The sequence below is a fragment of the Chiloscyllium plagiosum genome, chromosome 46, assembly GCF_004010195.1.
Source record: "Chiloscyllium plagiosum isolate BGI_BamShark_2017 chromosome 46, ASM401019v2, whole genome shotgun sequence".
Taxonomy (NCBI): Eukaryota; Metazoa; Chordata; class Chondrichthyes; order Orectolobiformes; family Hemiscylliidae; genus Chiloscyllium; species Chiloscyllium plagiosum.
The window spans coordinates 11,999,568-12,026,196 of record NC_057755.1 but is presented as its reverse complement, the minus strand read 5'-3'; the positions used below and the strand labels follow the sequence as shown (position 1 = coordinate 12,026,196).

Here is a 26,629-nt window from a genome sequence, read left to right as displayed (position 1 = left end):
TAAGCCAAAGGTCTGAGAAAATGGTAACATTTAAGGAATAGAGAGTTCACAAAGTTTGTAGTTTTTGACTTTTCCAAAATATTAATTTCAGTGAGTTCTACCTGGCAAGTGATTACTCAGGACAGATCATGAATTACTTAGGAGAAGCTAAAAAATGAAAGTGAGGCTGGAAGACAGTATGTGATTAGAAGAGATGCAGACTCCATGTTAGGCAAGTCTGCTTTCAGCTGTGCTGCTGTCTCGCGAGTGCTCAGAGAAATGCGTTGATTGAATGATCAATGACTAGGAGACATAGATTTACAGGACGGAAGGATTATAGGATACGTGAGGAAAAACTTGTTCACCCAGAAGATGACTAGAATCTGGAACTCACTGCCTGCAAGGATGGTAGACGTAGAAACTCTCATAATATTCCTCCCTGTAAAATGACTATACAGTTCATTGAGAAACTGCTGTTCCAGAGAAAACCGTGAACTCACGTCCCTGTGCACACGGACAATCGTTCTCTCTCTCTCTCCAGGGCCTGGAATAAAGATGGAGGAGGTAAAACTATACTGTGTCTCTGAGCGTTTTGCTTCAACTGAGGGGGGGAAATGGAGCGACAATACACTTGCAAAGCCAAGGAATGCAAGACTGTGGGGGGAGGGGCCAAGTGCTGGAAAATGGGATGAGGCATTTTGACTGGCACAGACATAGTCAGAGATGTACAGCACAGAAACAGGCCCTTTAGTCCAACTCGTCCATGCCAAATGCTCCAATCTTGGCAACATCCTTGTAAATCTTTTCTGAACCCTATCAAGTTTCCAATAGTAAGGAGGCCACAACTGCATGCAGTATTCCAAAAGTGACCTAACCAATGTCCTGTACAGGCATAACATGACCTCCCAACTCCTATACCCAATGCTCTGACCAATAAAGGAAGGTATTTGGTATGCTGTCCTTTCACTATCCTATCTACCTGCAACCCCACTTTCAAGGAACTATGAACCTGCACTCCAAGGTCTCTTTGTTCAGCAACATACCCCAGGACTTTACCATTAATTGTATAAGTTCTGCTAAGATTTGCTTTTCCAAAATGCAAACACCTCGCATTTATCTAAATTAAATTCCATCTGCCACTCCTCAGCCCATTGGCGCATCTGATCAAGATCCCATTGTACTCTGAGGTAACCTTCTTCACTGTCCGCTACACCTCCAATTTTGGTGTCATCTGCAAAAGTACTAACTATACCTCCTATGTTCACATCCAAATCATTTATATCAATGATGAAAAGTAGTGGACCCAGCACCTATCCTTGTGGCACTCCACTGGTCACAGGCCTACAGTCTGAAAAGCAGCCCTCCACTCTGTCTTATACCTTCAAGCCAGTTCTGTATCTAAATGGCTAATTCTCTCTATATTCCATGAGATCTAAATTTGTTAACCAGTCTCCAATGGGGAACCTTGTCGAACGCCTTACTGAAGCCCATATAGATCACGTCTACCACTCTGCCCTCATCAATTCTCTTTGTTACTTCTTCAAATAACTCAACCAAGTTCACGAGACATGATTTCCCACACACAAAGCCATACTGACTATCCGTAATCAGCCCGTGCTTTTCCAAATACATGTAAATCCTGTCCCTCAGGATTCCCTCCAACAACTTGCCAATCACCGAAATCAGAACAGGTCACATCTGTGATTACCTGGTCAGGTCCACGGCTTCCAACAACCCACCCTCCTGTCCTGGCACCCTCCCCTGCCACCGCAGGAATTGCAAAACCTGCGCCCACACCTCCTCCCTCACCTCCATCCAAGGCCCCAAAGGAGCCTTCCACATCCATCAACGTTTCACTCGCACATCCACCAATGTCATTTATTGTATCCATTGCTCCTGATGCAGTCTCCTCTACATTGGGGAGACTGGACACCTCCTAGCAGAGTGCTTTAGGGAACATCTCCGGGACACCCGCATCAATCAACCCCACCGCCCCGTGACCCAACATTTCAACTCCCCTTCCCACTCTGCAGAGGACATGCAGGTCCTGGGCCTCCTCCACCCCTGCTCCCTCACCAACCGACGCCTGGAGGAAGAACGCCTCATCTTCCGCCTCAGAACACTTCAACCCCAGGGCATCAATGTGGACTTCACCAGTTTCCTCATTTCTCCTCCCTTCACCTTGCCTCAGTTCCAACTTTCCAGCTCAGCACAGTACTCATGACCTGTCCTACCTGCCAATCTCCCTTCCCACCTATCTGTTCCACCCTCCCCTCTGACTGATCACCTCCATTCCCACCCCCATTCACTTATTGTACTCTTTGCTACATTCTCCCCAGCCCCCCCCCCCTCTCCTCTGATGCTGCCTGACCTTTTCCAGCTGTGCTTTTCCAGCACCACTCTGATCTAAACCTCCAACACTGACCAGTATGTAGCTCCCCGGCTTTTCTATACCACCTTTCTTAAATAGTGCTACCTCCAGTCTTTCAGCACCTCACCTGTGATTGTCAATGATATAAATATCTCAGCAAGGAGCTCAGCAATCACTTCTCAAGCTTCCCACAGAATTCTAGGCTACGCATTATCATGCCCTGGTGTTTTATCCACTTCAAGAGATCCAGCACCTCCTCCTTTGTAATATGGACATTTTTCAACATGTCACCATCTATTTCCCCACATTCTACATCTTCCATATCCTTTTCCACAGTAAACACTGATGCAAAATACTTGTTTGGTGTCTCCTCCATCTCCTGCGGCTGCACACAGGCTGCCTTGCTGATCTTTGAGGCGCCCGATTCTCTCCCTTGTCACCCTTTTGTCCTTTAAAGTATTTATTAAAACCCTTTGGATTCTCCTTAACCCTACTTGCCAAAGCTATCTCATGTCCCCATTTTGCCCTCCTGATTTCTCTCTCAAGCATACTCCTACTGCCTTTATACTTTTCTGAGGATTCGCTTGATCTCTCCGGTTTATAACTGACACATGCTTTCTTCTTTTCCATAACCAAAACTTCAATTTCTCTAATCATCCAGGTTTCCCTATACCTACCAGCCCTTCCTTTCATCCCAACAGGAATATACTGTTATCTCATTTTTGAAGGCCTCTCATTTTTCAACTGTCCCTTTACCTGTGAACATCTGTCCCCAGTCAGCTTTTGAAAGTTTTTGCCTAAGACCGCCAAAATTAGTCTTCTTCCAATTTAGAACTTCAACTTTTAGATTCTTTCCAATCACTATTGTAAAACTAATAGAATTAAGATCGCTGGTCCCAAAGTGCTCCCCAGTGACATCTCAGTCACCTGCCCTGCCTTATTTCCCAAGTGTAGATCAAGTTTTGCATCTTCTCTAGTCAGTACATCCGCATACTGAATCAGAAAATTTTCTTTTACACACTTAACAAATTCCTCTCCATCTAAACTATGGCACTATGGCAGTCCCAGTCTATGTTTGCGAAGTTAAAATCCCCTGCCATAACCATCCTAATATTCTTACAGATAACTAAGATCTCCTTACAAATTTGTTTTTCAATTTCCTGCTGACCATTATGGGGTCTATAATACAATCCCAATAAGGTGACTATCCCTTTCTTATTTCTCAGTTTCACTAAAATAACTTCCCTGGATGCATTCCCAGGAATATCCTCCCTCAGTACAGCTGTAATGCTATCTCTTACTAAAAATGCCACTCTTACCCCCTTTCCATCCTTCAGTTAGTATTTGTACCCTGGAACATTAAGCTGCCAGTCCTGTCCATCCCTGAGCCATGTTTCCGTAATTGCTATGATATCCCAGTCCCATGTTCCTACCCATGCCCTGAGTTCACCTGCTTTGTATTGAAGTAAATTTATCAGTCCTACCTGTTCTCTGCTTTTTCCCTGTCTGCCCTGACTGTTTGACTCACTCCTTTTCCCAACTGTACCAGTCTCAGATTGATGTCTTTCCTCACTATCTCAGAGTCCCATCCCCTGCCACCTCCCCAACCTTACTAGTTTAAATCCTCTCAAGCAGCTTTGGCAAATCTCCCTGCCTCATCCCTACTCCAGAAGAGATTCCAATGATCCAGAAATGTGACCCCTTCTCCCCTATACCAGTTCCTCAGCTACGCATTCATCTGCTCTGTCCTCCTATTCCAACCCTCATTAGCTTGTAGCACCAGGAGTATTCCAGATATTACTACCCTTGAGGACCTCCTTTTTAACTTCCTGCCTAACTTTCTATATTCTCCTTTCAGAATCTCATCCTTTTCCCTTCCAATGTTGTTGGTTCTAACGTGTACAATGAACTTCTGCTGGCTCCTCTTCATTTGAGAACATTCTGCACCCCGAGACATCCTTGATCCTGATACACCATTCTAATTGTTCGCTGCTGGCCGCAGAAACATCTATCTGTGCCTCTGACTACAGAGTTCCCTATCACAATCGTTCGCTTGGAACCCAATGTACTCATTATATTAGAGTCTTTCTTGATACCAGAAACTTGGCTGTTCATGCTATATTCCTCTGAGAGTCCATCACCCCCACATTTTTCAAATCAGCATACTTGTATGAAATGGGGATGGCCACAGAAAACTCCTTCACTACCTGCCCACCTCTCCTACCTTGCCTGGAGTTAACTCATCCACCTGACTGTATCTGCAGCTTTTCTCCCTTCCTATAACTGCCATCCATCATTCTTGGTGAAGTTGTCAATTTGTGGAAAATCGGAGTTGTGCCTAAGGAAATACCGGAGTGCAATTTCCAAGAATCCAGGGGAGCATTGCCCCAAATGTAAAGACCACGCTTAGTTTTTTTTTCTGTATTTTTGATTGTGGAATGAAATAGAAAAGAACTGGTTCAGAAACAAAGGATTGTTGAAACATCATTGCAATTTTGAGAGCAAGTAATCTGATACTCATTGCAATGTTTATACAGGTGCTGGTTCAAGCAGGAGGAGATAATTCGCAGACAAATTAGTCAAGGGCTGAGTACAAACTGGCAAAAAGTAACTGACTGGGCTGTGGGCTAATGTACAGTTATTGATGAGAAAGGCCTTCTGCTTGTGAACAACTAGGTGATTGATTGCCAGGTAGTTGTACATTTTAGGGCTGCTTGTTGTGGTTCTGTTCGCCGAGCTGGGAATTTGTGTTGCAAACGTTTCGTCCCTTGTCTAGGTGACATCCTCAGTGCTTGGGAGCCTCCTGTGAAGCGCTTCTGTGATCTTTCCTCCAGCTTCACAAGAGGCTCCCAAGCACTGAGGATGTCACCTAGACAGGGGACTAGACGTCTACAACGCAAATTCCCAGCTCGGCGAACAGAACCACAACAACGAGCACCTGAGCTACAAATCTTCTCACAAACTTTGAATTTTAGGGCTGCTTCTTGCACTAACAACCAGATTAAGCTTGAAGAAAACCAGTTTATTTTCCTTTAGCAGTTGCTGCAAGTTAGTACTTTTAATTAATAAGTCAGAGTGCTAACCCGTCATCCCATGTCTTCTCCAAGCTCGTGAAAGCAGAAGGAAGATCGAGAAGCAGTGAGTGCTCCGATCAGCACAAGAACCATCTCAGAGAATACTGTGAAAGGTCCAAAGAACTGCTTTCCCAAGTTTTCTTTCTGCCTATAACACCCAGTTTTTTTACCGTCTGTCTACATGCATGTGTGTAGAGGGTCTGTTTATAAAGGGATTTGAATTTTAACTAATAGAGTTATATGATGACGACATAATTGTAACATTATAAATAAGACTATTTATAGTAATAGCAATTCTCATTAAGTGCAGCAATCTGGGATTGAAAGGCAAGTAGACTGGGGAAAATTGAATACTTTTTAAAATTTTTAACACCTCCAGCAAATGCGGACTCAATTTTCAGTATGTAAATTGAGGCACAACACTATGAAAGGAAGGTGGATCACCAGAAAATGAGCAATGGTTGAGGCAGTCACGTTTGGAGCAGCTTGCGAAGGAGTTTCACTGCTAAGTCATTAAAAGTGAAGCACTGCGACCCTTTGTGATGTTTTAATAAGATTTGGTGAACCATAGTGCTATGAAGTTGTGTGTGTACTTTAAGAGAGTTAAAAGCAGCAGAACTACTGGACACAGCACCAAGTGCTCTCAATAGCGTAACAATTTAACACTAATTCAAACAACTGGATTAGCTGGTTGCCTCGAAAAGACAAAAAAAAATTGGAATCAGTTTAAATTATTCCCTGAAAAAATACCAATTTCCAATCAAGTTTGAAGAGAGTATATTGACCATCATAAAAGCCGATGACACAATCTAATGCTCTGGGGTATAAGACAGGGGAACATTTGAACAGTTGGAAGGAGAACTGCCAAGCTCCAGCGGATAAAAGATTGCCTGAAAAATAGCTCTCTTAAAAGTACCTTTTCGGATCAGTAACCTGTGAAGCAGAATCCCTAAGAAGAAAAGACACACGAGGATCCAAATAGAAGAACTGCCTGGTTTTGAGATGTGTTGTTTTGTAAATCTTAATTGGGAGTTTTACCAGACTAGTATTATAAAAGGGAAGGTAAAAGATAAGTTAGAGTAAGGACTTGTACATAGTTGTTAGTTAATTATTCTGTTATACTTTAAGAAATAAAGTTGTTAATTTTTTTACTTTAAATAGTTCTTGACCACTCAAAGTTTTACAGATTACTACATGGGATAAATCTTTTCTGTGATGCTGATTTTAAATTAAGCAGGAGAGTTTACCCATGTCATAACAATAGTGTCACTGATGTTGGGAGTAGATTACTGGGAAATTGTGGGATCTGTTTGATCCCATTGCTATTTAACTGAAACTGTGCCTTCATTTGTCTGTTACTCATATTTGCTTCATGTTAATTTTGGAAAAAGTGAGGACTGCAGAAGCTGGAGATCAGAGTCGAAAAGTGTGGTGCTGCAAAAGCACAGCCAGTCAGGCAGCATCCAAGGAGCGGGTGAGTCGATGTTTCAAGCATGAGCTCTTCATCAGGAATTCCTTGTTAGAATTCCTAGTTAGTTTGTGGACGGCACGGTGGTACAGTGGTTAGCACTGCTGCCTCACAGCGCCAGAGACCCGGGTTCAATTCCCGCCTCAGGCGACTGACTGTGTGGAGTTTGCACGTTCTCCCCGTGTCTGCGTGGGTTTCCTCCGGGTGCTCCGGTTTCCTCCCACAATCCAAAGATGTGTTGGGTCAGGTGAATTGGCCATGCTAAATTACCTGTAGTGTTAGGTAAGGGGTAAATGTAGGGGTATGGGTGGGTTTCGCTTCGGCGGGGCGGTGTGGACTTGTTGGGCCGAAGGGCCTGTTTCCACACTGTAATCTAATCTAATCTAATCTAATCTAGAATACAAGTCATAGATGTAAATTTTGTTGCTGAGCTGGAAGGTTCGATTTCAGACATTTCGTCGCCACACATCATCAGTGAGCCTCCGGTGAAGCACTGGTGGTTTGGCCCGCTTTTTATTTGTGTTTAGGTTTCCTTGGGTTGATTATATCATTTCCTGTGGTGATATTATTTCCTGTTATTTTTCCCAGGAGGTTGGTAAACTGGATCCAACTTAATGTGTTTGTTGATAGAGTTGCGGTTGGAATGCCATGCTTCGAGGAATTCTCGTGCATATCTCTGTTTGACTTGTCCGAGGATAAATGTGTTGTCAGATGCTGGAGATTAGAATCGAGAGTGCGGTGCTGGAAAAGCACAGCAGGTCAGTCAGCAACCGAGGGGCAGGAGAATCGACCTTTCCGGCAAAAGCCCTTCAAAACTAGTTACAATTTAGCAGGTAAGCAGCTGACTCCTCTAAACTATCTTAGGGTTTTCTAGGTGGCCAGCTATAAATTTCTTAATAATCACCTTCAACACTTACCCTATGACAGGGGTCATGCTAACCGGCCTGTATTTTCTGCCTTTCTCCTTTCTTCAATATTTGTTACTTGCCACTCTAATGGAACCTTTCAAGAATCTAGCAAATTTTGGAAAATTAAGACAAAAAATAGCTAACACTTTTAAGATTCTAAGGCAGGACCCAGACACTTAAAGCTGCAGTTCCAGCAATTTTCTCAGTACCGCTGTCCTAGTGAATATTATTTTATCAAATTCCTCTCTCCTATCCATCTCTTGGTTCACAGCTATTGCTGGAATACAAATTGTCATTTTGTAGTATAGAAGTTGAGCATTGTTAGAAACAAAGAACATGTATACACATTGTGCCTGTTTCAACTGAACAACATAAATGACAGCCATTCTTGGGTAATTTGTCAGGGCATTGACAATCAAACTGCCTGGTATAAAATTTATAGAAAGAGTAGCAGTTAGCTGTGAGTCATCAATAAATGGTGTATTCTCCATGGCAACACCTCTACCAATTACCTGCTAACCAATATGCACTCTCCTCGTACAAACGTGGCTTTTCCCTTTGACAGAAGTTCTAAGAAAGAATCACTGGACCCAAAACATTAATTGATTTCTCTCCACAGATGCTGCCAGACTTGCTAAGCTTTTCCAGCAATTTCTGTTTTTGTTGCATTGCCTGTTAACTGTCCTGATGACTGCAAGATGAAAAGCCTCAATAAAATGTATCTTTTTTCACCAATATTAGTGGATTTTCTTTTGCATTCAAAGCAAAATATATTCACTTTATACAATTCCTTAGTATCTATGATTAACTCCCCATTTTCACTCAAGAGGACAGGCATTCTCATTACCTAAAATCATAAGATATTGGAGCAGAAGTTCGCACTTATCAAGCTGAGCCCAAGATCATGACTGATGTGATATTCCTCATGTTACTTTTTTGCCTCTTCCCTATAACCCTCTATTCTCTTACTGATTAAAAATTTTGTCTGTCTTCACTTTGAATATATTGAAAGACCCAGTCTCAATAGTCATCTGCAATAATGAATTCCAGTCTTACTACCTCTGGCAGACGAAATTCTTCTTCATCCATCTTAAATGGGCAACCTCTCACACTGAGATTATTCCAAATGGTGCTGGACTGTGTCACAAAGAGAAACAACCCTCCATACCTAGCCTGTCAAGCTCAGAGCTCTTCATGGAATTCTAGGTGAAGGCTGATGAGTACCTTGTATGAGTACCTAAATCAGACTCTCCACATTGGAAAATAACGCCATATATGGATCAAACTTAGTCATAGGGGGCTGTGGACCACTCCCACTCCTGATTTCTATCCCCTATTATTCCTCATTACTCAAAACCACCAACTGCCAATCTCAGAGCACCATTCTACAACTCATCCGCTTCATCCTCGACCACAACGTTTTCACTTTTGACAACTAGTTTTTCATCCAGACACACGGAACAGCCAAGGAGACTAAATTTGCACCAAATATACCAATATTTTTGTGCACAAGTTTGAGCAAGACGGCTTTGCTGCACAGGACCTCTGACCAGCACCATATACCAGATATATTGACGACATTTTCTTCCTCTGGACCCATGGTGAGGAGTCACTGAAACAACTGTACAATGATATCAACAAGTTTCATCCCACTATCAGACTTACCATGGATTACTCTTTAGTATCTGTCTCATTTTTGGACACACACATCTCCATCAAGTAAAGGCACCTCAGTCCCACACTCTACCCCAAATGCACAGGTAACTTCCAATGCTGCACTTCTCTAGCTTCCACCTTAAACATATTAAAACAGCCATCCCGTGCAGACAAGCCCTACGCATACACTGGATCTGTTCAGAGGAGGAGGAACGCAACGGACACCTGAAGATCCAGAAAGACACCCCATAAGAACAGGATATGATGCTCAATCCATTGATCGCCGGTTCCAATGTGCCACAGTGAGAAACCATAATTACGTCCTCAGGAGACAGATACGGGATGTGACCGATAGGGTACCCTTTGTTGTTCAGTACTTCCTGGGAGCGGAGAAACTATGCCATATTCTTTGCAGCCTGGGACACATTATCGAAGAGGATGAGCACTTCGCCAAGACCTTCCTTATGCCTCTACTCCTCACCTATAAACAACCACCAAACCTTAAATAGACCACTGTTCAAAGCAAACTGCTTAGCCTTCAAGACAACATCGACCACAACATCACACAACCCTGTCAGGGCAACCACTGTGTGTCAGAGTGTCAACATGGATACTACCATTACACGGGGGACACTACCCACCATGTACACAGCAGGTACTCATGTGATTCAGCCGATGTTGTCTATCTCTTACGGCTCAAACAAGAATGTCCCAAGGCATGGTACACTGGCGAGACCAAGCAGACACTATGACAATGGATGAACGGACACAATGCAACAATCGCCAGGCAGGGAGGTTCCTTCCCAGTTGGGGAACACTGCAGTGATCAGGGACATTCGACCTCGGATCTTCAGGTGACCATCCTCCAAAGTGGAGTTCTGGATACGCAACAACGCAGAGTGACTGAACGGAGGTTGATAGGCAAATTCAGTACCCATGAGGACGGCCTCAACCGGGACCTTGGGTTCATGTCACACTACAGGTGACCCCACTACACTATACACTCTCACACATACACACTTATATACTCACGCAGACCCTTTCTCACATACATGCTCTCTCTCAGACACACACACACATATACACCCCCCCGAAAGGTGCATTCACGCAAACACATACTATCACATACACACACTCACATAAATTTATGGGGTTAATTTGCATTTGCAGAACTGGAATTGCAAAAAAATTCTATTTTGCTCAAAAAGCACACAATCTGCAGGCAGTCAATCCATGTAACATTTTTTATAAATTCCTATTTTGGAAACAGAACCAGTTTGATTCAAGATTGGGATAGACAGACAGACTCTAACGTCACACCTTTAATGCATTCTCTTGAGTTGAGAAGTCACTTTTTAAAAATAAAACTTTAAGTTATCTCAAGAATGCGATTTGAAAGAAGTTCTGGGATTTACTTTTAATGAACCGAAATCAGCAACCCATTCTACAAGTTGAAAGACTTAACAATCAGTTGCATGCATGACATTGTGATCTATTGCTATAAATTCTGTGTCTTATGATCCTGCTCCACAAATACCTGATGAATTAGCAGTGTTCCAAAAGCTAGTGCTTCTAAATAATCCTGTTGGACTATAACCTGGTGTTCTGTGATTTTTAACTAATTCTATCGTTTTGTGATTCGCGTCCCTTAGAGACTCCTTTACCAAGAAGTTATTGATTAATCCTGTCACATTGCTTCTGACCAAGACTAGGAAAGTGTCCTCCCTGGTTCACTCTAGAATGCTTTGCTCTAAGAAATCACCTACAAAACACCCAACTTACTTTCCAGGCTATTGTTGCCAATCTGATTATCCCAATCTACGTGTAGACTAAAATCACCCATGATAATCGCAATATATTTTTTGCATGTCCCATTTCTTTCTTTCTGCTTATTCTCTTCTACAGTGGAACTATTAAGGAGTCTAGAAACTACAACCACAGGTGACAAATTACCTTTACTATTTCTTACCTCTATCCAAACTGATGCTTGCTCTTTTGAACCTGTCATCTTTCAGCACTGCATTAACATCCCTAATTTACAAAGGTATCCTATTATTGTCCTGGTCCTCCCTTGGTGACATTTCAACCAAATATCTGTGATGTTTGTCAGATCGTACATATTTCTCTCTATCTATGCTAACAATGCTGTCTGTATTATAATATACAAGGCCTCCCATTTTATTTATAATTTTGACAAAATCTGGCCTTACCTGTTGACATATTCTTGTTTGTATGTACGCACATATGTCCTGACCCATCCTGGCGTACTTTGGAAATCATTAGGAGAAAGTGAGGACTGCAGATGCTGGCGATCAGAATGGAGAATGTGGTGCTGGAAGGCTTTCCCGATAAAGGGCTTATGCCCGAAACATCGATCCTCCTGCTCCTTGGATGCTGCCTGACCTTGCTGTGCTTTTCCAGCATCACACTCTCGTCTTTGGAAATCAATACTCAAAATGCTGCCCCTATATAATGTTGCTTCATTACTTTTAAAATATTGCCTATCACTCTCTTCCACCCCACTATTTAGTTTAAAACCCTGTCTCATGCCATAGTTATATGATTTGCCAGCACATTGGTCCCAACACGGTTCTTAGATTAGATTCCCTACAGTGTGGAAACAGGGAACAGGCCATTGGCCCAACAAGTCCACCCCAACCCTCCAAAGAGGAACCCACCCTGATCCATTTCCCTCTGACTAATGCACTTAACACTATGGGCAATTTTAGCATGGCCAATTCACCTGACCTGCACATCTTTGGATTGTGGGAGGAAACTGGGACACCCAGAGGAAACCCACGCTGACATGGGGAGAATGCGCAAACTCCACACAAACAGTCGCCCGAGGCTGGAATCGAACCCGGGTCCTTGGAGCTGTGAGGCAACAGTGCTAACCACTGAGCCACTGTGCCTCCCCAGGCTATTGTTTCCAATCTGATGATCCCAATCTACACATAGATTAAAGTCACCTATGATAATTGCAGTATATTTCTTGAATGTCCCATTTCTTTCTTTCTGGGGTAGACCATCCCAACAGAATACCTTTCACTTTCCCTAGTATGGATGCCAGTTCCAAATGAACAAACCCTATTTCTCCGACATCACATTGCAGATGACACAAAGGTTGGAAGTGTCGTCGATAGTATAGAGAACTACTGCAGGCTGCAGCGCAATAGACAGGATGCAGAGCTGGGCTGCGAGATGGCAGATGGAGTTCAACCTGGATAAATGCAAAGTGATGCATTTTGGAAGGTCGAACTCAAATGCTGAATATAGGATAAAGACAGGATTCTTGGCAGTGTGGAGGAACAGAGGGATCTGGATTTGCAAGTACATAGATCCCTCAAAGTTGCCACCCAAGTGGATAGGGTTGATAAGAAAGCATATGATGTTTTGGCTTTCATTAACAGGGTTATCCAGTTTAAGAGCCATGAGATTTTGCTGCAGCTCTACAAGTCCCTGGTGAGACCACACTTGGAATATTGTGTCCAGTTCTGGTCGCCCTACTTTCGGAAAGATAGAGAGGCTTTGGAGAGGGTGCAAAGAAGGTTTACCAGGAGTGAAGGGCTTGACTTATGAAGAAAGGTTGAATAAGCTCAGACTTTTGTCTCTGGAGAGGAGGAGGATGAGAGGAGACCTGATCAAGTTGTACAAAATAATGAGAGGAATAGATAGAGTCAATAGCCAGAGACTTTTACCCAGGGCAGGATTGACTGGTAAGAGAAGTCATAGCTTGAAGGTATTAAGAAGAAGGTATAAAGGAGACATCAGAGGTAGGTTCTTTACGCAGAGAGTTGTGAACGCATGGAATGCGTTGTCAGCTGAGGTGGTGGAAGCGAAGTCACTGGGGACATTTAAGGGACTGCTGGATATGCACATGGATAGCAGTGAGTTGAGGGGTGTGTAGGTTAAGTTACTATATTTTACACAACATCATGGGCCAATGGGACTGTTCTGTGCTGTACTTTTCTATGTTCTATAAGCCATGCATTCATCTCTCAAATCTCATTCAGCACCAATTTGCTTGTGGCTCAAGTAGTAATCCATAGATTATTATGCCTTATAAGTTTTGTTTCTTACTTTAGCCCCTAACTGCTTATATTCCCTCAGCAGTACATCTTATTCCGATCCATATTGGTGGTACCTATATGTACCACAATCACTGCTTTGTCCTACAGCAGGTTCCTCTCCAGCCCACTGCAGGTATCCAAAATCCTGGCAGGCAACACAGCCATCAGCTAGAGAAAAACATAGCTATCCCCTTCAGTACACAGACTTATACTACCACTGCAATTCTATTTACTCCCCTCACTTGAATGGTTTCCTGGATGCAGTATTCTGGTCAGGTAGTTCATTTACCCATGCAGTTCACACTCTTCTCTAAGAGATTTGAAGTACCTCAAACTTGCTGACAATTCTAAGAGCTAATGCTCCTGCAATGCTGCCTCTTGGGTCCCTTTACCTGCCTCACTTCTAGTCATTTGCTCTTTTCCCTGAGCAAATTAGAAGACCCCTCCTAGAACAGTGTCACAGCACTTTCAGTGTCCTTCCTGAAACAGATTTCCTGATGATGGGCTCTTGCCAGAAACGGCGATTCTCCTGCTTCTCGGATGCGGCCTGACCTGCTGTGCTTTTCCAGTACCTCAGTCTCAACACTGATATTTCTCACAGCCACTTACCTCCAACACAACAAGCTCCTAACTTATGACTTAACCTTTTCGAAGATACCTCGTCAAATGCTTTCTGGAAGGATAAATACAACACATCCACTGGTTCCACCATCTACTCTGGTTGAAATTTCCTTGAAAAACTCTAATATGTTAGTCATGCAAGAGGTCCCTTTCATTTTGACTCTGCTTGATTTGTTTATGATTTTTCAAATGTGCTATTACTCCTTTAATAATTAGATTCATAGAGATGACAGCACAGAAACTGACCCTTCGTCCATGCCAACAGATATCATAACCCAATTTAGTCCCACTTGCCAACGGCCGGCCCATATCCCTCCAAACCCCTCTTATTCATATACCCATCCAGATGCCTTTTAAATGCTGCAATTGTACCAGCCTCCACCACTTCCTCTGGCAGCTCATTCCATACACGCAGCAACCTCTGCATAAAAAAGTTGCCCCGTCGGTCTCTTTTATATTTTTCCCATTTCACCCTAAACCTATGCCCTCTAGTTCTGAACTCCCCCACCGCAGGGAAGAGACTGTCTACTTGTCCTATCCATGCCCCTCATGAATTTTATAAATCTCTATAAGGTCACCCCTCTGCCTCTGTCACTACAGGGAAAACAGCCCCATCCTATTCAATGTCTCCCTATAGCTCAAATCCTCCAACCCTGGCAACATCCTTGTAAAATTGATTCCAACATTTTTTCTAAAAAAATCCAAATTAATACCGGTAGCACCACTTCTACTTCCCTTAGCTCTAGCCTGCAATTTTGAGACATTTTTAACTTTAATGCTGCTTTATATCTCTTTCTTTTGATCTCAGTGCTGCTATTTCCTGAAATAAAACAGAAAGTACTCAAGAAAGTCATCCATATCCTGTAGCACTTGCGGAAAGAAAGGATTGACGTTTCTAGTCCAGAATTACTCATTTTTGATGATAGCATCTTGTGAAGTCATACTGGACTTAAAACATTAGCTCTGGTTCTCTCTCCACAGATGGCTGCCAGACCTGATGAGTTTCTATAGCATTACTTGTTTTTATTTCAGATCTTCAGCATCCTGCAGGACATTGCTGCTATTTTCAGGTTCCTTTCCCATCAAATTAACGCAACTCCTCCCTAACAGTTGATCTTCCAGTAAACATTTGGCCATTTTTATTAATCATTTCTTTTGAATAGAAATGTATCAAATGTTTTGTAGAAGTCCATGTCAACAATACCCGCACACATTTCTTTATTTACCACTTGTGTTATCTCCTCAAAAAATTCAGATTACCTCAACAAAATTAGCAGAAAAACCTGATGGCTGGCTGAAATTCAGTTTCATCTGTACTACTGAGAGCTCAGACACAAAATTGCTTTGTAATTTCAGAGCTACCAATACTCGTACTTCTTCAGATGGCCTCAGTTGTTTACAGACAAACTTCCCATTTGATCTCTGACAGGTTAAAGACCACCATACCTTTTATGTCTCTCCTGCTCACTCAACCTCTCCTCTTCTTCCAGGAAGTGTTCATGGGTGTCCAATGGTGGAGTTCCAATCTAAATGATAAGTAACAGATTATCTTTATGCAGTTCCTGCAGTTTATTCAAGTAACCGCTTCCTTTTGTAATTATTGATCAGTTGTTTCTTTAGGCAGTTCTCCCTCTCTTCCTGAAGTCATTACTTCCTCAGCTTCAGTGCCACGGCAGTGGTCGAGAAGCTCACATAAAAGCCCATTGCTTCAAGTTGGCTTGGGTAACAGGCCACGCTATCAAAGATGCAACATGTTGCCACAACAAAAATGTTATTCCCTTGTACAAGAAAAGGAATAGGGATAACCCTGGGAATTACAGTCAGGCTTATATCGGGCAAGTTATTGGAGGGGGTTCGGAGAGATAGGATTTATGATTATTTGGAAACACATAGCTTGATTAGAGGTAGTCAGCATGGCTAAGTGAGGGGCAGGCCATGCCTCTAACTGAATTATTTGATGATGTGACAAAACATATTGAAGGTAAAGCAGTGGATGCGGTGTATATGGATTTTAGCAAGACCTTTGATAAGGTTCCCCATAGTAGGTTCATTCAAAAAGTAACAAAGCATGGGAAACAGCAAAACTTGGCTGTCCAGATATAGAACTGGCTGGCCCATAGAAGACAGAAGGTGGCAGTAGATGGAAAGTAGGATGTTCCACAGGTATCGGTTCTGGGACCTCTGCTCTTTCAGAATTTTATAAATGACTTGGTTGGGGAAGTGGAAGGGGAGGTTAGTAAGTTTGCCAATGACAGAAAGGTTGGTGGAGTTGTGGATAGTGTGGAGGGCTGTTGTAGGTTGCAACAGGACAGCGACAGGATGAGAGCTGATGGAGTTCAACCTGGAAAAGTATGAAGTGATTTATCTTGGAAAATTGAATTTGAATGCAGATTACAGGGTTAAAGGCAGGATTCTTGGCAGTGTGGAGGAACAGAGGGATCTTGGGTCCACATCCATAGATCCTTCAAAGTTGCCACCCAAGTTGATAGGGTTGTTAAGAAGGCATATGATCTGTCGGCTTTCATTAGTAGGGGGACTGAGTTTAAGAGCCATGCTGTTATGCTGCAGCGCTATAGAATCCTGATTTGACCACACTTGGAATATTGTGTTCAGTTCTGGTCACCTCATTATAGGAAGGATGTGGAAGCTTTAGTGAGGATGCAGAGTAGATTTACCAGGATGCTACCTGGACTGGAGGGCAAGTCTTATGATGGAAACCTGAGGGAGCTCACTGAAGCAAAGGAGGATGAGAGAATGAGAGGTGACTTGATAGAGGTGTACAAGATGTTGAGAGGCATAGATAGAGTGGCCAGAGACCTTTTGCCAGGGTGGAAATTATGAGGGAGTATAATTTTAAGATGATCGGAGGAAGACATAGGGGAGATGTCAGAGGTCAGTTCCTTAAACAAATGTGGTGGCTGCCTGGAATGCCTTGCCGGCAGTGGTAGTAGAAACAGAGACATTAGGGACACTTCAGTGATTCTTAGATAGGCACATGGATGATAGTAAAATGTAAGGTAGGTAGTTTAGTTTGATCTTAGAGTAAGATAAAATGTCAGCACAACATCGAGGGTCGATGGGCCTGTATGGTGCTGTACTGTTCTACGTTTTATAACCATCTTCTGCCCACAAACACAGCCCCAAGACTGACTAGCTAGGCCTCAGCTCGAACCACCCTCACTGATATTCCTTTACCCCAACAATGCTGGCTGATAATGCTGTTGTCCAATCACTTTCACTGTTAAGTTAATTCTTAATAAATAGATATTGAGATGGTGGCATTTCGTAAGAGTCAAATCCAAGGCAAGTGCCAGGAATTAACTTGCAAAAGGGTGTGCATTCAGGAAGGCTTGGTAAGTGACAAGTGACTTTTATGTCACACAACAACAATGACCATCTCCAACAAGGGAGATATTTCGCTCAGCATGCAATGGGACTTTACGTACTGAATGGTTAACACTTATTTTTGAGGGGTCTTTGACATTTTCTCAAGGGCTACATTTTGATTTGTAGGCATTTCTTCTGCATTCTCATTAATTTTTTAGGCAATGCAGTCATGTAGTAACATTGCCTTCTTTACCTATGCAATATACAAATTCTCATGAAGCAAAAGCAGAGATTCACCAATATCCTCAATAATTATGAACACTCCATTAAACTTAAAGCCAAAATATACAAGTATTAATTTCCTAGACAGAGCATTTAAATTGGCACAAGACCACAGACATAAGTTAACAAAAGTTATTTATCAAAGGTCATCACCGCAGCACCCCTGACTACTAAGATCACAGTTATTGCGCTTCCATCCCATATGTACAATGCTGGAAGATGTTCAGTCAATTAGAACCCTTTTAATGGTATCTCAGACTTAAATTTAATCATTGACAGTACTCATTGCAATAGTATCTACTAAATGTTTTCTCCTCCTCAACTTAGGGTCCCAATTCCTGCTTCACAAGTAGTAACACACTCCTGACCCTGATGACAGACAAATCTGAATTATCTAATCAGATGGGAATGACTCCCTCCTGAAACAAAGCAACCAGGTAACTTCCCCCTCCCTCCCTCATGTGGCACAACAGCTCGGACTTGAGCTCCTCTGTTTGAATCCAAAGTTGTTTGAGCTGCTACAGATGTATGCACACTGGATCAACACGGTATCTAGCAGCACCAAGCAGCAACACACCATCTGACCAGACATCTTTCTATTTCAATTTAATCACTTCTATACTCTTTAATACACTTTGTTGTACTTTTCTACACCTCATACTTAAAAGTATTTTTAAGAGGTAAAGTCGAGAGACCTGAAAACAAAATAAAGACCTTACTTTCCCTTTAAAGACTAGAAATACTCACTAATCCTACTTATCAATCAGCTGTTTAGTTGAGGAAAAGTTAATCAAATACCCCTCTCTTCCTCTGCTTAACTCAAGCAGAGTTAATTCTAACACTCTATTACGTCATATTAAGTCAGCTGCTTACAAATGCCCTTTTAAAAAAAAGGGTCTAAGTCACTACTTCTGCTAAATTGTTCACTCAATTGCTTACCAAGATCTATCTCTGCCTTAAAAATTTTCAAAGACTCTGCTTCCACTGTCTTTTCAGGAAGAGAGTTTCAAAGATTCATGACCTCCAGAAAAAGAATTTCACCTCACAGCTGTCTTAAGTGAGTGACACCTTTTTAAATAGTCTATTTCTGGAATCTCCAATAAGAGGAAACATCCTCTCCACACTGACATTGTCAGATTGAGCTGCTTTTATTCTTCTGAACCCTAGCCTGTCCACCTTTCCTCAAAATTAACTACCCATTGAAGTTACAAGTTGGCAAACCTTCATGAACTGCCTCCAACATAGTTATATACTAATACTGCACACAGTACAGCAAATGCGATCTTACCTGCATCCTCTATAACTGAAACACAAAATTTTTATTTTTGTAGACAATTTCCCTCACAATAATCACTAATATGCTTTTGGCTTTTGTATAATTACTAGCTGAATTGCATACTAACCTCGACTACACAGGACAATCAGATCTCTCCACTCTCTCATTGTTGTGAAAATGGATAATTTCATCTTCTTATAGACAATGCAACGTATTAATGTTTTCCACACTCTATCAGACCAATCACTGGTCACTGCACTGACCAATCCACACATGCACAATGGTCACCGCACTGACCAATCCACACACGCACAATGGTCACCGCACTGGCCAATCCACACATGCACAATGGTCACCGCACTGGCCAATCCACACACGCACAATGGTCACCGCACTGACCAATCCACACACGCACAATGGTCACCGCACTGACCAATCCACACACGCACAATGGTCACCGCACTGACCAATCCACACACGCACAATGGTCACCGCACTGACCAATCCACACACGCACAATGGTCACCGCACTGACCAATCCACACACGCACAATGGTCACCGCACTGACCAATCCACACACGCACAATGGTCACCGCACTGACCAATCCACACACGCACAATGGTCACCGCACTGACCAATCCACACACGCACAATGGTCACCGCACTGACCAATCCACACACGCACAATGGTCACCGCACTGACCAATCCACACACGCACAATGGTCACCGCACTGACCAATCCACACACGCACAATGGTCACTGCATTGATTAATTCAAATAGGCCCAACGGTCACTGCACTGACCAATCCAAACACGCACAATGGTCACTGCACTGACCAATCCACACACGCACAATGGTCACCGCACTGACCAATCCACAAAGGCCCAACGGTCACTGCACTGATTAATCCAAACACGCACAATGGTCACCGCACTGACCAATCCACAAAGGCCCAACGGTCACTGCACTGATTAATCCAAACACGCATAACGGTCACTGCACTGACCAATCCACACACGCACAATGGTCACCGCACTGACCAATCCATACACACACAATGGTCACCGCACTGACCAATCCACACAGGCACAATGGTCACCGCACTGACCAATCCACAAAGGCCCAACGGTCACTGCACTGATTAATCCTAACTCGCATAACGGTCACCGCACTGACCAATCCACACAGGCACAATGGTGTACCACAAGGGTTTGTACAGGGACCCTTATTGTTTGTTATATGCATAAATTATACAGATGGAAACGTGGGAGGAAATGTTCAACAAATTTGCAGAAAAGACCAAGATTGAATCATAATCCCTACAGTGGGGAAGCAGACTATTCAGCCCATCGAGTCCAGTTCTGAGGAAGGGTCACTGGACCAAAAACGTTAAGTTTGATTTCTCTTCACAGATGCTACCAGACCTGCTGACCTTTTCCAGCAACTTCCATTTTTGTTTCTACCCCCTACTATATTATATCCCTGTAACCTCAAATTTTCCAAGGCTAATTAACCTAATCTACACATCTTTGGACTGTGGGAGGAAACTGGAGCACCCAAAGGAAACCCACAGACATGAGGAGAATGTGCAAACTCAGCACTGACAGTCACCCGAAGGTGGAATCAGATCAGTGTCCCTTGTGCTATGAGGCAGCATGCTCACTACTAAGCAACCTTGATAGAGTGGTTAGGAATGAAGAAGATGGAACATATAAGTGGGTTGATCAGATGGGCAGACCAGTGGCAGATGGTATTTAACCATGATAACTGTGAGGTGATGCACTTTGGAAGAAACAGATGAGGGAATATCTAATGAATGGCAGGACACTGGGTTGCTTAGAGGAACAGACAGATCTCGGAGTGATTACTGATATATCCCAGAGGTCGGCAGGGACGTAAATAGGATAGTTAAGAGAGCATTATAGGACACTTACTTTCATCAGTCATGGCATAGAGTATAAGAGCAAGGAGATAATGGTGGAATTGTATCCTGAAGAATACGGTCACATGCAGGAAACTGTGATTAGTGCACCTTTAGTGATAGTTGTGTCAGTGCAGACTAAATGGGCCAAAGGGCTTTTTCTGTGCTCACTGCACTGACCAACACCACCTCCCGCCCAGCGTATCAGTCACTGCACTGACCAATCCCTCATACACACATCCTGCACTGACCAGACCCCCCTCCACACAAACACACAAAACCCTGTACTAAACAATCCCCTACACACTGGTCACATCACTGACCAATGCCTCCACCTACCAGTCACTGCACGGACCAACGCCTCAACCTACCAATCACTGCACAGACGAATGTCGCCACACAGAGGTCACGGCACAGACTAACGTCACCACACAGAGGTCACGGCACAGAACAATGACTCCACACAGAGGTCACGGCACTGAGTGATCCAGACATATTGATTACTAGCATCCACCTGCTGTCAAATGAAGACAACTTTACCTCCTTAGTGTATTGGTTGTAAAGAGATTCTGCATCTTCTAGATAGGTTTGTGCTTTTTCCATTTCTTCCAATCCGGCCCACAAGATGCCCAACTGATTCTGAGAGATAAAGAACAAATTTAGTTAGTTTTCTGTTCAATTCTCAGCAAGAATATAACTTTAAGGCAATGGTGGAGAATTCAAGTGTTACTTGAGATTATGCTCCCTAACATTGCAAACTGAACACTCCCCCTAGTGTCGTCAGTTCCAATTTGGCCTTTTCCCACAAAAAAGCCCCAAGCTTGACATCACTCTCTTTGCAAACAGCCTAACCTCCCCTTCTTAACCTGTTGCTGCTCCTAAACCTGTTGTCACCTTCCCCAACTCTATGTTCAAACCACTTCAAATAGGGCTCTGCTTCCTCTACAATGCCAAAACAGCCTTTATCAATGACAAATAATAAGTGATGTGAGAAAGACACAAGTATAAACACTTACTCCAGATCTTTCTTGATCAGTCTGCAGTTTTTTGACACCGTGACTACATCATCCTCCTGATACTTCTCTCCACTGTTTTGGAACCAGGTGGCACTGCTCTCTCTAGATTCGGTATTGTCTACTCACAGCTAGGAATCACTTTGCAGTGGCTTTTCTTCCTGTTCCCACAATTTCATCTCTAGTGATCCTAAGTATCAATCCTTGAGTCCTTGTATTTCTCAAGCACACTGCGAGTTTCCATGTCGACACCCAACAGTACCCTGTCAAACCTAACCTTCGCTGGTACTAAGGACTAAAGAAGATCTGTGACATGGTGAAGACAGTAGAGACTGAATGGCAGAGGAGTTATTTTTCCAGGGTCAAAGGGAATGAAGATTGGGCAGGAAAAGTAATAAAAGATGTGCTTGTTTAAGGTGTGCCACTGACTGAAAGGAAAAATATGAGAAAAATTGAAGCAAGCAAGTAACAGCTTTCAACTTGCAGAGTCCAAATGCCAAATCTCCCCAAATTTCCTCTTACCTCCCCTAGTCATGATCCCAGCACTGCCCATCAAACCTTTATTCTTGCACTTTCAATGATCTCATCTCCTGTGGAGGAAGATCTCCAGAATGTCCAACTTCATAACCTTCCACAAAACAGAAATTGTTGCACAAACTTAGAAATATATAGAGGAACCTCAATTATCTGAAGGACTCAGGTGGGGAGTATTTCATTCGGTTAGCCAAATTCCAGATACTTGAATGCCAGATAACATAGTTTATCTGAGCATCGGGACCTTGCGATCTTGCCGGATAATCCGATATTCGGACAATTGAATGCTGGATAATTGAAGTTCCTCTGTAGTGACGGTATTCAGTACAGTTACTGTTCTGAAGACTCAAAATATTAACTCTGCCTTCGCTCCACAGTTACTGCCAGACCTGATTTTCTCCAGCAATTTCAGTTTTTGTTTCAGATCTTCAGTATCTACGTGTTTTACTCTCATGATCTCCCACTCCTGAACAGCTTGCTTCTGTTTGTTTCTCAAGATTCACCAACAGGATTGCTTTGAGAGGCACACTGATTCAGTCTGTTTCTGTCTCATTCCACTGATTTCACCTGTCTTTGTTTTATTTTTTCTCTCTTGCCCAATCACCAATTACATCCATGATTGTTTCAGTTTCCTCTGCCACTTTATTTCTTATTTTGTAGCCCTGTTTTCTCTATAACTTGATCACCCAGTCAGTCTGCGCCTCAACCCCCACCACAAATGAGGGCTCTGGGCTATTTCCTCGACAGAGGCCTAATCAGTCCCATCCAATGACTTTCTCTGCCTGACAGAGCTTGTTATCATGTTGAACAACCTCCCTTGTGACTCTATTCACTTTTTCCAATAAAATGCGTTGCTGAGTGAATCTGCATGGGTTCTAGCTATGCTGCCTTTCAGAGAAAGATGTACAACATTCCTTGCTCCAATCCTACTCAAGCCTCTCTCTCATCTCTTTTTCCTGTATACTGATGATTGACATGTGCCATTTTTTGACCCTTGCCTGAATTGGAAAATTTAATCAACATTCCTTCCCACTTCCACCTACTTAACTTTATTATTTGACACTTCAGACCATTTCCAAGACTTCTCCATTTCAGGAGAATTTCTAATCAACACATTTAGAAATGTTATTACACATCTCCGAACCAGGGAGAACTTGAAACCAGGCTGTCTAGTTCAGAGGCAGAGACACAACTACTGCACCGCAAAACTCAGTGATGGATTATCAACAAATACTTACCATTGGCCCACTGACTCTGCCCAGCAACTGTAATATTGTCCTTTATTCCAAATGGAATGGAGTATAAACATGGAAAGGTTTATAAAACCACACCTAAAATACATTCTGAACAGTTTGAGCCTCTTCGTTAATGGAACACACTGGCATTGGAGGCAATCCAGATATGACTATGACTCTAAGGTTGAGGAGACATTAAGTGTGTTGGGCTTGTCCTCAGTGGACTGTAGAGAAAAATCAGAGAAAACTTTATGAAATATGCAAGATTTTTAGGGGTTTGAAAGTACATGTTGAGAGATTGTTTTCCCTTGTGGGAGAATCTAGGAACAGAGGACATAATCTCAGAGCAAGGGATCACCTATTTAAGACAGACATGGGGAGGAATTTCTTCTGTGGATTACTAATTTTCAGAATTTTTGAATGCATGGGGCTATTGAAGCTGTATCGCTAATTATATTCATGGCTGAAATAGTTGGTGTGGACGGGAGCAGACAAGAAAGGCTTGTCTTTTCCAAGGTGGCGGCACAGTAGACTCCTAAGCTGGAGCTCATCCACCGTTTTTTTTTTCTTCTTTTTCCTCTTTTCATGTTTTTTTCTCTCTACTTACCTCCACTTCTCAGACAGTATTAGTGGTGGACAGCTGAGCTAGTGGAATCCAAGGACTCACAGCCTCAAAGAAGCCCAGCGTGCACTCCCAACCTCGAGGAATCCCAGTGCGGACTCTCTGCTTTGGAAAGCCTGTAATGCTGAACTTTGACCTTTATTTTTCACGTTTATCGAAGATTTTGTATCTCGGTATTTCTGTACCTAAGATGGCATTGGGAAAGGCAATTATTTACACTTTTTGCTGTACTCAAGTGTCCCTGTACTTGAGTACATGTGACAATAAACCTAATTCTACTTCTAGATTGGAGGACCTCTTTGTGGATCTGCTCCTGGGCTGGCTAAAGGCATCATTAATAGGTCCAGGCAGTGGAGGGGATCATAATTCCTACCCATCGGGTCTGTTTCCGTGCTGTATATCTCTATGACTATATGCCCCTCTTTTGCACTTCCATATGCGCGCACATGCTTGGAAAGAGAGTCACACAACATCCAACTACTTGCTTGACGTGTTGGCGCTTAATTTAGAATATCTGGTCGGCACAGATGAGTTGGACCGAAGGGTCTGTTACTGTGCTGCACATCTCTATGACTCTGTGGTTGAGTACGTTACATCCTTCAACAGCTACATTTTAATTTAACCTCCAGTTTTCTTTTTAATGACAGTGTACCAATGGGCTATTTCAGTCCTTTGTAATTTGATTCAATTTGTTTATTTTTACTTTTATCAAAAGAATATTCACAGCCAAGATGATCAAATTTCTAATCAGAAAGGGAAACAATAGTTATGGGGAAAGGGAGGAAAGTGGGTTTGGGGATTATCAGGTCAAATGTAGTTGGGGGTTAACTGGGAAGTCAAAGGCTGGGAGGCAGGTGGAAGAGGAGAGGAGTGAAGGAGAGATGTTGAAGGATTCAGTTGTGTAGTCACACAGCAATATGATTAAGATTTTTCTGTTTTAACTTCTCGTGGCCAACCAGTAAGATAAACATGTAAGTAGTTCGAATCTTCTGAAATCTTCAACTCTAACTTGGAGTGGGTGACTTTCTTAAAGGGTTCTAGCTGGCAGCTAATTGTCCATCAGGAGTTTCAACTTCCAGGATAATTCCTGCTTAATCAATGTATCAGGACCTTAGAGGGATCATAATACACACCTTTCGAGATATGTCCAGTCTCTAAATGTCTCCACAGGATCTGGGTGGTTGTCTCTTTTTATGCTCCATCTTGCAGCCTTTGGCTCTGGATAGCTAACTCTTCCTTCATTGTGCCTTTCCTGTCTCTCCCTCACTCCCGTGTTTGAACCCGCCCTACCCACACTCTCCAAGCCCGCTCCCCCCTCAGATCCAGGCCAGGAAACCCCTTTCTAACTGCCAGGCCTCTGCTCCCCCTCAGTCTGACCCCCCTCCCCGACTCCGGGGCTGATCTCACCGCACGGCCCCTTGTGTTGCCACAGGCTCCGGTTGCCTGGAGACGGCCGCTGCCCCCCACTTCACCTCGGCCTGCAGAAAGACGGACACGGCCCCAGGGCTGAGCTTCAAGGGCTCCAGGATCTGGACGCACTTGGCCAGGTGCTCCTCGCCCGCGGACAGCTCCTCGGTCTCCGTGTGGTTGAGGCCGAGCTGCAGCTCCACCACAGCCGCTTTCTGCAGCCAATCTCCGGCCTGAAGCGGCTCATCATCCCGCGGTCCCAGCGCTGCCTTCAGCTCCTTTAGCAGCTCCCGAGCCGCGTACTTGGAACGATAAGGCTCCGACTCCGGATCCCGCTTCGACTCCACCTCCAGCAGCCTCAGGACCCGCGAGTATTTCACGCTCAGGTCCTGCTCGACGCCGCCTTCCCTCGCCGCCATTTCACCCTCAGTTACACAGCAGCGCCACCGGCGGCGAAGACGGAGCACTGCAGGACACAAAGACAGCGCCGTCCGGCGGCCGGGAGGAGGCACTGCAGGATCCATTCGTGTTCATGCAAGTCCAAACTGAGTTTGAAAGCCACGATTTGGAGATGCCAGTGTTGGACAAGGCTGTACAAAGTTAAAAATCACACGATCCGCAGCAGATGAAGGAGCAGCGCCCCGAAAGCTAATGCTTCCAGTTAAACCTGTTGGACTTGGTATCGTGTGATTTTTAACTGAGTTCGAAAGCGGCTTTGCTGATGGATTAACATGGGGTTAAATTGAAAAGCAGCATGGGCAGTTCTCCTACAACTCCTTGGTTGTGTTCCAATGAACCTTAATAAAAAAAACACAATATAAATTTAGCCCTTTACATTTATCTAAACTGAACTCCATCTG

At 43.4% G+C, this 26,629-nt stretch overlaps 1 protein-coding gene across 1 annotated transcript in view; it reads right to left on the bottom strand.

The window, feature by feature from the left end:
• LOC122544103 (kinesin family binding protein) overlaps positions 1-26,308 on the bottom strand; it is a 54,735-nt gene extending 28,427 nt beyond the window's left edge. The window contains exons 1-3 of the mRNA XM_043683141.1: positions 25,835-26,308; positions 21,499-21,597; positions 15,594-15,673 (exon numbers count right to left, since the gene is read on the bottom strand). Of these exons, the coding sequence (XP_043539076.1) occupies positions 15,594-15,673; positions 21,499-21,597; positions 25,835-26,293 (638 nt within the window). The 5' untranslated portion in view covers positions 26,294-26,308. The remainder of the gene's footprint in view (positions 1-15,593; positions 15,674-21,498; positions 21,598-25,834) is intronic.
• Between the last annotated feature and the right edge of the window lie 321 nt (positions 26,309-26,629).